Source organism: Ursus arctos, unplaced genomic scaffold (assembly GCF_023065955.2).
Source record: "Ursus arctos isolate Adak ecotype North America unplaced genomic scaffold, UrsArc2.0 scaffold_3, whole genome shotgun sequence".
Lineage (NCBI taxonomy): Eukaryota > Metazoa > Chordata > Mammalia > Carnivora > Ursidae > Ursus > Ursus arctos.
The window spans coordinates 79028845-79045122 of NW_026622985.1; the positions used below are offsets into that span (position 1 = coordinate 79028845).

Here is a 16278-nt window from a genome sequence, read left to right on the forward strand (position 1 = left end):
GTGGTGTTTTTGAGAATGAGGATTACTCTCGAGGCCTATGCTTTAAGGGGCTTCAACTGACAGTGTTTATAACTGGTCGGCATTGCAAGGAAACGGGGGCGGGGGAAGTAGTCTGGGTGAGAGGCAGTGGGAGCCACAACTGGGAGAAAGAAAAGAAAGGATTCATGAGAGAAACATTGGAAATTTGAGTTCAAAGTTTTGACAACTAGTTTTATGTAGAAATAAGAGACATCGGGCCTGGGTGACTAGGAGTATGATGGCCCTACAGTTAGAGACATTAGGAGAATGAGCTGATTTCGTAGGTTTTAGAAACACTTAATCTGGGGAAGGGAGTTTTATTTTTGAAATGCTGAGTTCTACATGGTGATGAATCATAGGAATTCACATGTCCTGCAAATAGTTGGAAATGTAACTGCATGGCATATTTAGCATTGAGGGGACCAACTTGGCTGGATTGGGAGTACATATTTGTTAGACAGTTTACTTTCTTCAAACTGGATCCAGCATTTAATTGCTTAATTGTTTTTGAAGGGTCTGTTTGTGTCCTGGGAAGGAAGCATGCTTGTCTAATAGCGGGAGTGTCACTTTGGGTCCATACCCTGTGTTCTCTCCTGTAGTATAAGGGAGATTCAGAAAAGTCCATGCAGTTTCTGTCTATGAAACAGACATTATTTTCTTCACTGTTTCTCTTCTATCTTATTTTGAGGGTTGGAGATTGGGGGAAATCTTAGGTATTTGAAGGTGGACATCGTTTTATTGCCACTTATATTTAATATGCCCCTCCTACTTCATCCAGCGGCCATCATTGTCCCAACTGTCTCAGATGTGGCTGGTAAGTGCAGTGAGACTCAGAGGAGCCAGCATAATAGAGTATAATACCACAGATTTCCTTGTCTTAGAAAGTCATAACCATGATATTGCTGAATAAATGAAACTATCATGTAAGAGGTGGCAATAAGATTACAGCACTGCAGAAGTCCCGGGGGCAGAATAAAATTGTCTATTTAGTAAGCATAACTATTTTATATAACTATTTGATGTTATGCTTCTTCCCCCTCCTTTTCTAAATCACTTTGACCCATATTTTTCAGCACTTTTCTCTCCACTAGCCAGAGTTATATAGTGGATTAGATGTTTAATTCTGCTGCTTCCAAGTATATTTCCATCTTATTTCCCTGTCTGTTAATTGTTCTTTCAGGAGGTCAAGAGTAGGTATGACCTCATGTGGCACATGAGTGGAAATAAGGTAATGGGTATGATATGGCTCAGAGACACTTTGGAGTAGAGAATTTGCTATTTTGGGCAGGTTGAATATGAAGTGACATCTCTTCATTACCCACTTTTGAAATCCTGGTCTCTAGGTATCTTTGCTTTTATTTCTTTTCTTCCTCAACTGAAGAGTACTGTTGGTTGCTCAGTGGGACATGGCCTCTGAAGCTAGAGAGGCTTTTGTCAGTGCTCAGGAGTAAGCCTATTATCAATAATGAAGTTTTGATGGATGTGTGCTGTGGGGATTCAAGGATTTATCTGTCTACAAAGCAGTAATTTATTCACTGAATGATTTTTTTTTCTTTTCCTTTCCCTTCCATCTTCCCTTTCTCCCCCGCCCCCGCCGTCCTTTCTTCCTTTTTTTTCTTCCTTTCTTCATTTCTGCCAGTCTGCCCATTTATGAGTCTCCTTTGGTTTCATTTGAATTGTGTATCCTTTTGAGTTCTTCAAATTGAAGTCAGTCTCCATCAGTCTTCATTCTTCCCCTCCCTCTCCCCCCTCCTCCTGCTGAGGAAGAACGATTAGGATTCATTAAAGTACAAAGAGAAGACAGAGTCGTTGTTCCAAGAGTTCTTGACTTTCATATCTCAACTCCAGTCTCTAGAAAATGCTCTCATCGACAGAACAGTTGTGTTTAGAACCTGTACATCTTCTTAATGCTCATTAAATGTGAACTAAAACTTACTGGAGAGTTTTGTTCAGAAGGGTGGGGTTTCTTTGTTTTGGTTTCATTTGTTTTGTTGCCTGATTTGCTTCTAAGGTTGCTCAGATCAGTCTCATTCCGTACTTGCTCGTTCTTGAGTCTGGCTTTCTGGGGTCATGCTTCTCTGTGGGTCACACCGTGTCTTATGTTCCACATAACGACAGCTGAGTTGGTGGGTCTCTTGAGTTAGGAGCAAGGATGTCCTCTCTGAACACTCCAGGCACCTTAATAGAGCCCTTGGTAATCATTGCTTTTCTCCCTCATTTCACCCTAGTCTCTGGCTGACCCTGTCGAGGGACATCGAGGCATTTGAAGCTTCCTCTTTGTTTTCAATTTGTGTCATGAATTCTGGGAAAGTCTCTAGCCACTGTTCAGAGCCTTTGGTGGTCATCCTAGTGATAGGACTTATTAAATGAAAAAAGGAGCCTTTAAAGGTTAAAAGATTAAAAAAAATATCCATTTTAGTTATTTTTAGAATTACATTATTTCAAAGGGAAAGTAAAAAAATAGGGAATATGTATGGCAGGAGAGAGATTTGGTAAATCTGTAAAGGATGTTGTGTGCCACCTCAGATGTTGCTAATTATTGATGCTTCTAAAACAATCTCCTGTCTACATATGCTGCTTCATTATGTAGGAAGTGCCTCTTGGATGTGTTTTAAGAACAAAATGGGGGGAAGGGGCATCATTGTTCCAGATTCATGGGACCTCAGTCAGTGGAGATTGGAGGATAAAAGACCCTGGGTGGGAGGGGCAATGTGTTACCCCTTGAAGTTGTCATCATGCTGAGTTTTGGAAGCTACCTGTTGCTCTGTAAGACTTTTTCCTGGTTTGAGGCCTAGTTGAAAAACAGTACATGATAAAAGAGACCTATTCATTGCCCACTGTCTGTACATGCCTCTCATCTAGAATTTCACTCTCGCCCTTTATAGCCTGTTTTGTCAGCCTATAAAAACCAAGTCTGTCTCAGGCCTGAAATTGTCAGGTTCCTGCCTCAAAGGGCATGGATATTAGAGGTCTTAGTGTGAACTCCTAAAGAAGATCTAAAGGGAGCCTAGCTTTTGGCCCTGTTAGCTGTTAATCATTTTCCGCACTTCTGCACTATCTTTTAGAGTGGAGAGCGAACCATATGAGTACAGGTGGACCTAATATTCTAAAGAAAATAGCTTTCTAGTCCTTGCTGCTTTCTACCTTCTTATCAAATCCTATGGTGACCTCTCTCTCCTTCCTTTTCTCTTACCTATTTGTAAAGAAAGACATCAGTACCCTGTAGCTTCTCTGGTTCAGCCCCACAGTAGAACATCCCTGTATAGCTGAGGAAAAGTGAGATGAGCCATCTGGTATGTTAGAAATCAATATTGGAACCATGTCAGCTGGGGATCTCCATCCCAGCACTTGTGAGAAAGCTTGTCTTTATGGCAAAGGTATAGCCAATGTGAAAAGGATGAGAAGGCAGTTTTCTGGCTTTAAGACATTGGCGTCTTTGAGGGTCTTGGGTGACAGAGGGCCAGGCTACATGCCTCATGTCTTGTCAGATCCATGTTCTCACAGTGAATAGCCATGGGGTGCATATTGTGCTTGGTTTATGAAATTTGACTACAGGGCCTTGAAGTTATTGTAAAGACATTGTATGGAAAATGTGTGTTTGTGGATGCATGCACACATATGAGATATGAACCTCTGATCTAGACAGTGTGACTTTTGTGAATGAATTGAGCTGTTATCTTTCAACCCTTCCTTTTGCCTTGACTAGAATGTAGTGTAGAAGCATATCTTTATAGGCTTACATTATTCCGAATGTGTCCATGTGTATGTTTGCCTGAGGAAAATATTCTGCTTTTGCAATCTCCATGGACAATTCAGTGACTGATAAAATGTAGATGTTTTCTAAGTGGAAAATGTTAAGCTCAAACAGCTAGATGAAGATCTGTGAGCCAGAGCCATTGAGTTAATATGTTATCCCTATTCGGATGGAGAATGAAGGGGGGTGTGTAGGCATGTGCACAAGTGTGTGAGTTATGGAATTACTCTCTGTGCCTACTCTTGAAATACTTACCCATGTAACCCAGGTTCTGTTTTATCAAGTTATGCATTCTCTTTAAGTTAGCTCTACTGTTAGGACCAAATCATGGAAGTCACAAGATATGTGAGTGAGTGAGACAGTGTATGTGTGTATATAGTAAAGGTTTTCCTATAAGTAAAACTATTAAGGATAATGGAAGCCAGGTTTCTATCAGAAGGGAAATACAAATATGGAAAGGAAGAAAATGAAAATGAACTCTGTCGTGTTGGAGTGGGATCGTGGGTATCTTTGTGAACTCATGGTGTGTTGGTTCAGGTTCCCTAAAAAGCTGATGCCAAGAGAGAATTAGACATGAAACAGATTAATTGGGGGAAAACCCTTGGGTGGGAAAATGGGAAGGGAGCTGGAATTACCATCAGACTGCAGTGCAGTCCTAATCTCTGTGGCAAAGGGTGGGAGGAAAGGAAGGTTGAATTGGAAAAGTCTAAGCTGTCCAAGTTCTAAGAGAGTTACCACAAAGCCAGCAAGGAGTCCTCAAGCCAAAGTTACCGTCAGCGGAGTCCCACATCTCTCAGCAATAGGCCCGCCTTAGTATCTGCTGTGCTCAGGCAAGGAGCAGCTGGTGGGAAGCATAGCCTTGGCTGAAGCAGTGATGGATTTCAGAGCACAGCAGCTGGGACTGTCAGTCAATTACACTTCCTGCAGTCAGAGATCCGAGAGGCACATTTTCATGACTGCCGCACATGGTTTTCAGTAGTTATAGATTGATATAGAAATAAACGTATAGAAATAAAGATGTAAATGTGGGCTATTTAGATAAATGGCTAATTTCAGAGCTGCAGAAAACCGTACAAGATAAGCCTGGGACATGTTGTTATACCGGAAAGCAAAGAAGTGCTCAAGGAATGATGGGGTGGGGGCATGTCCAGAGGAAACAGAAACCAGCTTGACATGGCTCCCTCTAGCCAGATTGGGAACAATTTCAGTATCACAACAAATAATGATAGTACAGTGGATTATGACTTTAAATAAAATGACATTATATTGATGTAATTAAATAAATGAATAACTTGGGAATTTGAGGGATGAAAATTATATAATTCAAAGGGTCTCTTCAAAAAATACCTATCAGTCATAAAGAGGAAAAGAGTAACTTTACAGTGGAGAAACCTGATAGACACTACCCTAATCAAGTGATCAAAGTGAATGTTATCAGTACATTGTACATCTCATAGCAGGCCAAGGGAGCAGTACATCCATCACTTCTGTGATGTTCCTGCCAAAGATGGATAACTTGCATCTGATCACAAAGAAACATCAGACAAACCAAAATAACTGGCCTGTACTCCTCAGAAGTGTCAAGTCCATGGGGTAGCCTAAGAAACATTGTGGAACTGTCCTAGACTAAGGAAGCATGGTTCCTCTTTTCCCCTTAAGTATTCTATTGGAATAATTGGCAAAATTTGAGTAGGGTTTGTGGATTAGATGGTAGTAATAGTAATGTGTCCTTATTGGTATCCTGGTTCTACTCATTATTTTTCGATTTTGTAGGAAAATATCCTGGTTTATAGAGAATGCACACTAAAGGTTTTGGGGATAAGGGTATAACAGGTGGGTTACTCCCTCGAAAATGGATCAAAGAAGGATGGCATGTTCTTTGATGCATACAGTATGTCCAACTTTTCTGTAAGTTTGTTTCAAAATTACACACATATATCAAGGTAATCTTAGTTATCTGACCTATCAGCGTGTTGTATTCTAGTCTTGGGGTAGCGGTTAGGGGTGGGAAGGCAGGCAAAAATGTGATCTGTTATAAACTACTATAATTCAGATCTACTTTTTTTTTCTATATATCTACTCAGAATATTCCTTATAATTTTTTTCATAATAATATTTTTATTATATTATGTTAGTCACCATACAGTACATCCCTGGTTTTTGATGTAAAGTTCGATGATTCATTAGTTGCGTATAACACCCAGTGCACCATGCAATACGTGCCCTCCTTACTACTCATCACCTGCCTATCCCATTCCCCCACCCCCCTCCCCTCTGAAGCCCTCAGTTCGTTTTTCAGAGTCCATAGTCTCTCATGCTTCATTCCCCCTTCTGATTACCCCCCCCTTTCTTTATCCCTTTCTTCTCCTACCGATCTTCCTAATTCTTATGTTCCATAGATGAGAGAAACCATATGATAATTTTCTTTCTCTGCTTGACTTATTTCACTTAGCATTATTTCCTCCAGTGCCGTCCATGTTGCAGCAAATGTTGAGAAATCGTTCTTTTTGATAGCTGAGTAATATTCCATTGTATATATGGACCACATCTTCTTAATCCAGTCATCTGTTGAAGGGCATCTCGGCTCCTTCCACGATTTAGCTATTGTGGACAATGCTGCTATGAACATTGGGGTGCATATGGCCCTTCTCTTCACTACGTCTGTATCTTTGGGGTAAATACCCAGTAGTGTAATGGCTGAATCATAGGGTAGCTCAATTTTTAACTTTTTAAGGGACCTCCACACTGTTTTCCAGAGTGGGTGTACCAACTCGCATTCCCATCAACAATGTAGGAGGGATCCCCTTTCTCCACATCCTCTCCAACAATTGTTGTTTCTTGCCTTGTCTATTTTTGCCATTCTGACTGGCATAAGGTGGAATCTCAGTGTGGTTTTGATTTGAATTTCCCTGATGGCTAATGATTTTGATCATTTTTTCATGTGTCTGTTAGCCATTTGTATGTCTTCACTGGAAAAGTGTCTGCTCATATCTTCTGCCCATTTTATGATTTGTTTGTTTCCCGTGTATTGAGTTTGAGAAGTTCTTTGTAGGTCTTGGATATAAATATATATGCCCCCAACAGGGGAGCAGCAAGATACACAAGCCAACTCTTAACCAGAATAAAGAGACATATAGAAAAAAATACGTTAATAGTAGGGGACCTCAACACTCCACTATCAGCAATAGATGGATCACCTAAGCAGAAAATCAACAAAGAAACAAGAGCTTTGAATGCCATACTAGACGAGTTGGACCTCATAGATATATATAGAACACTACACCCCAGAACAAAAGAATACTCATTCTATTCTAATGCCCATGGAACATTCTCAAGAATAGACCATGTTCTGGGTCACAAAACAGGTCTCAACCGATACCAAAAGACTGAAGTTATTCCCTGCATATTCTCAGACCACAGTGCTTTGAAATTGGAACTCAACCACAAGGAAGAATTTGGAAGAAACTCAAACACTTGGAGACTAAGAACCATCCTGCTCAAGAATGATTCAATAAACCAGGAAATCAAAAATCAATTTAAATAATTTATGGAGACCAACGAGAATGAAAACACAACGGTCCAAAACCTATGGGACACTGCAAAGGCAGTCCTAAGGGGAAAATACATAGCCATCCAAGCCTCACTCAAAAGAACAGAAAAATCTAAAATGCAGTTTTTATATTCTCACCTCAAGAAGCTGGAACAGCAACAGAGGAACAGGCTTAATCCACGCACGAGAAAGCAGTTGATCGAGATTAGAGCAGAGATCAATGAATTAGAAACCAGGAGCACAGTAGAGCAGATCAACAGAACTAGAAGCTGGTTCTTTGAAAGAATAAATAAAAATGACAAACCACTGGCAAGACTTATCCAAAAGAATAGAGAAAGGACCCAAATTAATAAAATTATGAATGAAAAGGGAGAGGTCACAACCAACACCAATGAAATAGGAAGGATTATTAGAAACTTTTATCAACAGCTTTATGCCAATAAATTAAGCAGTCTGGAAGAGATGGAGGCCTTCCTGGAAACCTATAAACTACCAAATCTACTTTTTAAGAATCCTCTTCTCATGTAAGGGCATAGAACACCTGTCACTGTGTTGACAGAGTATACTACCCCATGGTCTCAAAGGTATCTTAAAATGGGGAAGTATGAGCTTTTTGCAACCTGCTTGCCGGGGAAACAAGTGGGCAGGGAAGATGTCAACTACATGAAGACCTTTTGAGAACGGCTGTACGTGAGGCCTAAGTTGTTTGTGTTTGTATCAGGAATACCTGATCATGCCTGATGGCAACGGTTCACTTTTACCAGAACCTAAATTTCTCTTTTTTTTGGGAGAAGCATTTCAATCCCAGCACCAATTCTTTGTGTTTCTAGCTGATACAGAGAGATGATTTCCTGTTAGACTTCCAAGGCTGTTAGGTCCTTTTTGTATGCTGATTGTGAATTATCCATTTGATCCAGACATGTGTAATTGGAGTAGAATTACTGATACACTCAAGAAAGCAGAACTTATAAATTTGTCTAAAGCAGCCTAATGCCATGGCACATAATTTAATGTTCTCTTTTTTTCACTGGGCAACTGATAAATATACCCGTGTCAGGTTCTGAGCCATCTTTGGCCAAGGGGAAAATCTCCTGACCTTTCATTAGTAGCCAAAAGAAATGAATGAGAGAGTCAAGTACATGGATCTAGGCTAATTCCATTTTCCTCTCTCTCCGTTTCATTCTCTTTAAATTCAAATTTTAGATAGCAGGGAGGGGAAAGACAAACCTGGTAAGGCACATAGAAAGCTTTTGTCCTTAATTCTATGCTGGGCAAGGTTGGTTAATAGTTGCTTAGGATAATAATGTTCCAGGGCTATATTTCCAAAACCGTTGGGTGTTTTTCTGACACTCCAAAGAGTATCTCAATTTTCAGGGTGTATTAAAACAAAAATTAAAGGAATGTACTGTGATTTTGCCACATTTAAAAATTATCCTAAATAAACTAAGTTCATTCAGAAAATAGGTACTGCCTACTTTATGCCAGCTATTGGGCTAGGCACTTCAGTGCAGAAGGATGCAACCCTGGCCTCTCAGATGTCATAATTTAGAAAGGAAGATAGTCAATTAATAATTGTAAGATGGTGTGATGAATCTTCGCAGGGGAATATACACCAAGAATAAAATACATGTGATGTTATTTTCACATGCCTGGCTTGTAGTAAACACCCAGTAATGACAGCTGTTATTATTTCATGTTTTTACTCTGCTCACTGCTCACTAAGCACCAGCACCACTGTTCCCCGAGAAGAAATCTGTAATTAGGGATGAGAAGTGAAGAGAACATGGCTTATGCCCTAAGCTGTGGAGAGAAGGGAGAGGCTGGTATTGGGCAGGTTGTAGAGTGGGAATCCGAGGCCTTATCTGCTTTGTCTAATAATGTGTCAGCTGACAGGATACAGAAGGGAAGGATTGTGCCCTTGGTTCTCTGCTGGCCTTGTAGGTACCCAGTTCAGTTCTGTGAATTGATTTGAGCAGCATTAACAGGGGTGGATCATTAAACATTTGTGCTGTTTTGCTTCGCTTTCTCTTATCTTTTTATGTAGAGGCTTATTTGTGTGAGTCTTTTCTTGCCTGCTCAGTCATTCCAGCTTTCTCCTCCTAACTCCCTGTATTGACTGTAAAATGTCAGCGCGCAGAAGTTCAAAATGCAATAACAAATATGTCTTTGTTCTTTGGGCATTTCACATCGCCACAACATCTCACCCTGCCGCAGGTAGAGTTGCCCCCCAGTCTCCTGTCTGACCCGTTGGTGGGTGGAGCTGCTGTCCTGCCCTTTGGGGGCTTCTTGGTAACACCCTTAGTTAAATTCTCACCATATATCAATAGCTACAGCTGCTGATTCGGGGCTGTTGGCATTCTCCACGCTGCCAAACCCAACTCTGCGATAATGACAGCGTTTGCCAGCACGCTTGTGCGGTGACTCAGGAGACAGGGTGGCCAGCAAAGCAGCCTCTTTGTGGGAGTGGATTTTGAGAAGTGCTAATTCCGTGGCGGTTTGGAGATATTAATATCGTGCTGGCAGTAGATAAACAGGCAGCAGAGGGGCACATAATGAGAGAGAGTCAGCCGTAGCATCTTGTCCTCTTTTCTCTACCGCACATATTTTTTTCGTCTTCTTTTAAAAAAGTAAATTCCTGGGTTTTGATGAAGAGAACCTTTCAGTGGCTTAAACATGCACAAGGAGTGGTTAGTCCAGCTTCCAGCAGCTCCAGAGTCTGAGGTTCTAAACACTAGAGTGTTAAGAGTTAACTACAGTTCTATACAACACTAAATCATAGCATATGGTACAGTAGCCTATTGCTTACCCTACCTCCTCCCTGAAGGGCAGCTAACCAGATGGTTTGAGTGGGGCCTTTGGTGTAACTATGACAGACACAAAGAAAGACATAACCATCACTCTGCCCCAGTAGTATCGTGCCTTTTGTCCTCCAGTGCTTGCTACAGGTAACTTATGAAAAATTTGTTTTTGCAGTTCGCAGCTTCTTTTGTTTCACATCAAAGGTCCCTTTCCAGCTTGGGGAGCTATCGTGCAAATATGTTTTATCTGTTGTCTGAGAGTCCTTTCCAACATACTCTGCTCTGGTTAGAGTATATAGAGGCCACTGACAGTGGCACCTCTTATTCTGGTGGAGTAAAGAAGATTCGACACATTTGAGAATTGCTTTAAGCAGGGTTTTAATCTGAATATTTCTGTAGTCCTAAAAAGACTCTTTATTTGAAGTATTGCTCCAAAGCTGGTCATCTCTGACTTTATACTTTTTAACCTAATTTTCCGCCATCTCTTTCCATTTCTTCATAAAGAATTTTCATTCCACCGTAGGAACACCACCACCACTCCACCCCACCCCCGCCTGCCACCAAATTCATTCATAGCCTTACCTTCTAAAAGCCCCTTTGGGGTGGAAGAGCCACTGTCAGGAGTTCTGAGGAGACGCAAAGCACTGGGGTGTTATGTTAGACTAACCTTTCTAACATTACCAAGCTGGAGCAAGGCATTTTTCTAGTTACAGTATAGGCTAGAAAGGAGATTTTAAGAAATATAGGTCATGCTTTTAGGTGTTTTGTTTTTTATCTGTGTGCCTGATATTTTAGAGAAGACTTTTCTTGAGGGTAGTGACTTGTTTATAATATAATTCTGTAAATAGCCCTGCCTAATGTGGGCTTTTTACAGATATTTTCTGCTAGTGTTTATGTATGGATTGATATAGCATCTGACTGTAGTAACCAGAAAGATGCTGAGCTAGGGAACTTTGTTATTTCACCTTTTATTTGGATTTCTAGCTTAGCAACTCATTGGTCTTGAAATCCTTGGTTTCTCCCTCCCTGTGTCAGGATGCGTTAAGACCTCCAGGTGCTAACTGTTATTATTTCTGTTGACTGAGCCCCATATGCACCTCTAGTGCTCACTGACCTATCTTTTCTGTTGCAGAAACATTGCTGAGGCCCTTGTCAGCAAAGGTCTAGCCACGGTGATCAGATACCGGCAAGATGACGATCAGCGGTCCTCTCACTATGACGAGCTGCTTGCTGCAGAGGCCAGGTGAGATGAAGAATTTTAAAGTGAACACATTGAGACCAACAGCCCCACTTTTTTTCTTTCCCACTATCCTGCCTATCCCTGAGAGAATGTGATGGAAGCCAGTGTGCTGAGAAAGCTTGTAGTATGCTTTTATCCCAGTTTGTCCCCTATCAAAAGAAAAGGGGCACAGTTTGAGTGTGCTGTGTAACCTTGATTAAGTACACTTGGGCCTCCATTTTTTTTAAATCTGCAAAATAGGCATAAATTAGATATGATCTCATATGGATGTAAAATGAATCGTAGGTGAGAATATAAGATATTTTTACCACCACCATCCTATCATTCCCTGGGACTAACAGTGAAGTTCTGCTTGTGTGTGCAGGACATTTGCCTCAGGTTCTTGCCTCCAGAGACCTCTGTTCCCCAGTCCCTCCCATTTATCACCTCTTGACCTTTTGTCATGTACAAAGGAAATGAAAACATTTATTAGGAAATGAGTTTTTGTTTCACACTCTGACAGCTGGCAGGAGAGCATTTGAGAAGCCCTGTGATATTTTACTCTTGTCCTTCATTCCTGTGGCTGGTTGCCCCAAGGACATGCATACTGCTCGGTGTTGTTTCTTACCAGTGATGTTCCTTATGGCTCTTACTAACAGAGATTCTGTCACTGGGTGGTGCTGGTAGTTTGGTGCTTCCCAGGAAAGAGCAAAAAATGAGCTGGTCTTGAGCTGACTTGGGTACAGCAGACCGCTTGGGCTCAACGAAAATATAGACACTGTTTCAGAGAGGCGTATGTCGCACTCAGCCGCTTGTTTAGTTCTAGAAGTGTGGTAGTTGCCAGGTTATGCTGTACAGTTTGAGGAGGAATGAGTTTGGGCACATGTTATCTATACTCAGACTTTGTCATTGAGATCACTTCTTTTGCTCTTTGGCCCAGAACAGTGCCCTGATATGTGACATTTACCTCTAACACCATGTCACATCCTGATGGATAGAGCATCTGTAGAGTGTCAGCTAAGAAATTAGTCTGTCAGACTGTTGTGGCTTTTTGGATTCTTTCTTGTGGGTTTTTCCCAAGAGGCCCCATCCAAAACCTAATTCATGAACACAAAGAGTTCAGTGAAAACACCAGTATCTTTGGTTGTTTAAGGCTCTTTAATGGCCAGCAGAAAATAATGTGATACATAATCCATAATTGGTGTTTCTCTCGATCCTTCCTCACTTCTTTCTTCTCTTCCTAACTATATTATCACTGAGACGGCCTGGCTGAAAGAACCCATATTGGGAAATGCAGCTTCACATCGCTAAGTACTATTTGATGACCTACCTACCCTAGGAAATGGGTAGTGATTAGACCGCACTTCAGTGGGATTCAGAGGGTGAGTCTGTGCTCAGCCTGTGGGTGGGCTCAGCGTGACCTGGTGGTAACTTGAAAAACAGGTTGTAAGTTCCCAGCATAGCAGGAAATACAATGGGATCTAGACTCCTGTTTTTGGCCCAGTGTCACTCTGCCACTAGGGAATATTTGTGACAGGCAGATACACATGAAAATAATTTGCTTAGCTGCTCTAGAAAGTAAGGCCAAAACAAACCACCTTCTTTTTTTTTTTAATCTTTTTTTTTTATCTTTTTTTTTTTTTTAAAGTAAACAATACACTCAGTATGGAAGGCTTGAACTCCCGACTCTGACACCAAGAGTCACATGCTCTACTGACTAAACCAGCCAGCCACCCCAATAAGCTGTCTTACTATGCTGTTGGAAATAGCTACGTGTGCTGTGTTTGATGAGTATGGATAGTGAAAGCTTTTTTTATAGATTATATTTTCAGTTTTTATTTAAATTCCAGGTGACATACAGTGTAATACTAGTTTCGAGTGTACGGTACAGTGCCTCCATCACCCGGTGTTCATCACAATAGGAAGCACCCTCCTTAATCCCCATCACCCATTTCCCCGGTCCACCTCCCCTTTGATACCAGCAGTTTGTTCTCTATAGTTGAGAGTCTGTTTCTTGGTTTGCCTCCCTCTTTTTTCCCCCCTTTCCTTGTTTATTTAGCTTCTTAAATTCCACATATGAGTGAAATCATATGGTATGTGTCTTTCTCTGACTTATTTCACTTAGCATTATACTCTGTCTCCATCCATGTTGTTGCAAATTGCAGGATTTGTTCTTGTTTATGGTTGAGTAATATTCCGGGGTGTGTGGGGGGTGTGTGTGTGTGTGTGTGTGTGTGTGTGTACACATGCCACTTCTTTATCCATTCATCAGTCAGTGGACACTTGGGCTGTTGCCATAATTTGGCTGTTGTAGGTAATGCTGCTATAAATATTGGGGTGCATGTATCCCTTCAAATTAGTATTTTTGTATTCTTTGGGTAAATACCTAGTAGTGCAATTGCTAGATCATAGGATAGTTCTATTTTTAACTTTTTGGGAAACCTCCATATTGTTTTCTTTTTCTTTTCTTTTTTTTTTTTTTTTTTTTAAGATTTTATTTATTTATTTACTTGTCAGAGAGGGGGAGAGGCAGGCAGAGGGAGATGCGGGCTCCCCGCTGAGCAAGGAGCCTGGTGCGGAACTTGATCCTAGACTCGGGGATCATGAGCTTAGCTGAATGCAGATGCTTAACCAACTGAGCCACCCAGCAGATGTCCCTCCATGTTGCTTTCCAGAGTGATTGTACCAGTTTGCATTCCCATCAACAGTGGAAGAGGGTTCCCCTTTCTCCACATCCTCACCAACACCTGTTATTTCTTGTGTTGATTTTAGCCATTCTAACAGGTGCAAGGTGATATCTCATTGTAGTTTTGATTTACATTCCCTGATGATCAGTGATGTTGAGCATCTTTTCTTGTGTCTTTTGGCTGTGTGTATGTCGTCTTTGGAAAAAAATGTTCATTGTCTCTGCCCATTTTTTAATTGGATTATTTGTTTTTTGGGTATTGAGGATAGTGAAATTCGGAAGAAAACAACCTCTTTAGCACTCATTTTAAGCAGAATCAATGTCACGACATGCTTGTCTGTTAAAGCTGTGAGCAGCCTAGAGATAATTGTGTTGAGCCATTGCTTTCAGACTGGCGGTGGAAATACTGGCTTCAGGGTCATTGTAGGTTGAGTAAACAGAGAGGAATTAACCACTTCCCCAAGCCTGTGAGGAGTTGCCATAAGGCAGTACAGATCTCATAAAGAGGTAGGAGAAATGGCAGCGTGACCTGTGAGTCTTCCTTTAAACAGTATTGTAAGATCCAAGAAAGACTGGAACACCTGCCAGATGGGAATGGTGGTTTTGTAGCCATTAAAAGATATTTTCAGTTCAGAATGTCCTCTCCCCCCATTTTAGTGGTAGAGTTGACCTCGCTTGAAGACCACCTATTTGCTGGTACTCTGCTTTTAGTTTGCTTTCACTTTGAAGCACTCCATTTCCCCATGATACACTCCTCATGTTCCCTTAGCATTCTTACCTGGTTCTGTCACATTACAGCATGTCAGAGCTCTTTTTACATGTTTCTGCTGCCCCTTATCCTGCCTGTCTTTCGAATATTATTCGAGTTAAGGTTGTTTTCCCCTAGATAGATCAGCTGTTTTTTCCAGTTGAACTCTGCCTTGTAATTTTATGCCCCTGTCGGTGTGGTTCCTCCACCTCCCAGCTTAGTGTCCTCTGCAGATCTCATTAGCGGGTTGTTTACTCCTTTCCTGGACCCTGAATAGAACCCCCAAAGAAGAATGGCTTTGGTGTCGACCCCAAGTCTCTCACTGCATGGACTGTCACTTAACTGTCTTCTGATTATCATCCTTCAGCTACTTTTTAATCTTTGGTGATTGTGTGCTGAACCAGGCCAATTTGAATTAATTTCCCAAGTACAATTTCTTGAGGTGCTGTGTCTAATGCTTTAGCAAAGGCCAAATTAATAACATCTGCTATATTCATATCAGTCTTTCATCCTGGAACTTGTTAGGTAAATAATATGTGGATGAAGGTAATGTAGCAAGGCCAGCATTTTCTTTAGTCTTTCCCCACAGGAGTGTTGATTTCAACAGATGGCTTTGTCCCTGACCTCTAGATTCCCATTTTTCCCTCTGGTTATCACTAGTGGTACCAGCATTGGTGCACAGTGCTCTTCCATTGACTTTGCTTTCCGCAGCACTGCTTGGCCATTAATCGTTTTAGAGAAGCATTGTAAGCTTTGGGGAAAGGGCAGCCTGTTAACGCGGCTGCCTTCGTGGGTCAGCGCAGCTGCCTGCGCAGGAGTTGATGAGCTTTCTCAGGGCTCTGCAGCCGCTGCTTCCCCTGCAAGGGGCTCTATTCTGCCGCTCTTGCTCAGACCATATGACTGGAGTTCCGGGAGTGATGCGTTATATGCTCATGGGAAAGCCAGGAGAGAGACAGGGGGAGGAAGAGTACCAGTTTGAAGTTTACCTGCTACTTTCCAGCGTATCCACCTGGCTGCCAGAAACAAGCTCATACCACCTCGGCGACTCTGTTCAGTGTGCTGACCCCCTTCGGGACCCCTTCTTTCACATGCCTTTCTGCTTTTGGGAAACCTTCATTATACCTCCAGTAGCTGGTATATTTAGAGGAAAGCACATCATTTTTTGTTGAAAGGATAAATAAACACCTAATTCCCAATAGGTGCCTTCCTTTCCAGTTCAGTTGTCTATCATCAGCTGCCTCCTCCCTCGTTACCTTGTGTCCTGGCAAGATAAGGTTTCGGACTTTTTGCTGGTACTCTCACACCTTGCTTGTCTCGTGGGCTCCATTGAAAAGCCCTTGATTTTTGTCCCAGGCTTCTGAGAGTTCGTGTGTGTGTGTGTGTACGTCATGTTTTTAGTAAAATAGACTTTATATGCAGCTGACCCATGCTTCGTGTTGTCACTCCTGAACTCGGTTCCTGCTTGTACGGGCTTTGTTGGGAGTCTGACACATCATGTCTTTTCT

The 16278-nt window shown here is 41.6% G+C and overlaps 1 protein-coding gene across 1 annotated transcript in view; it reads left to right on the top strand.

Moving 5' to 3' along the window:
- The window catches only part of SND1 (staphylococcal nuclease and tudor domain containing 1), a 405871-nt gene that overhangs the window by 211398 nt on the left and 178195 nt on the right, over positions 1-16278 (top strand). Inside the window, exon 13 of the mRNA XM_026510519.4 lies at positions 11253-11363. Coding sequence (XP_026366304.3) covers positions 11253-11363 — 111 coding nt within the window. The remainder of the gene's footprint in view (positions 1-11252; positions 11364-16278) is intronic.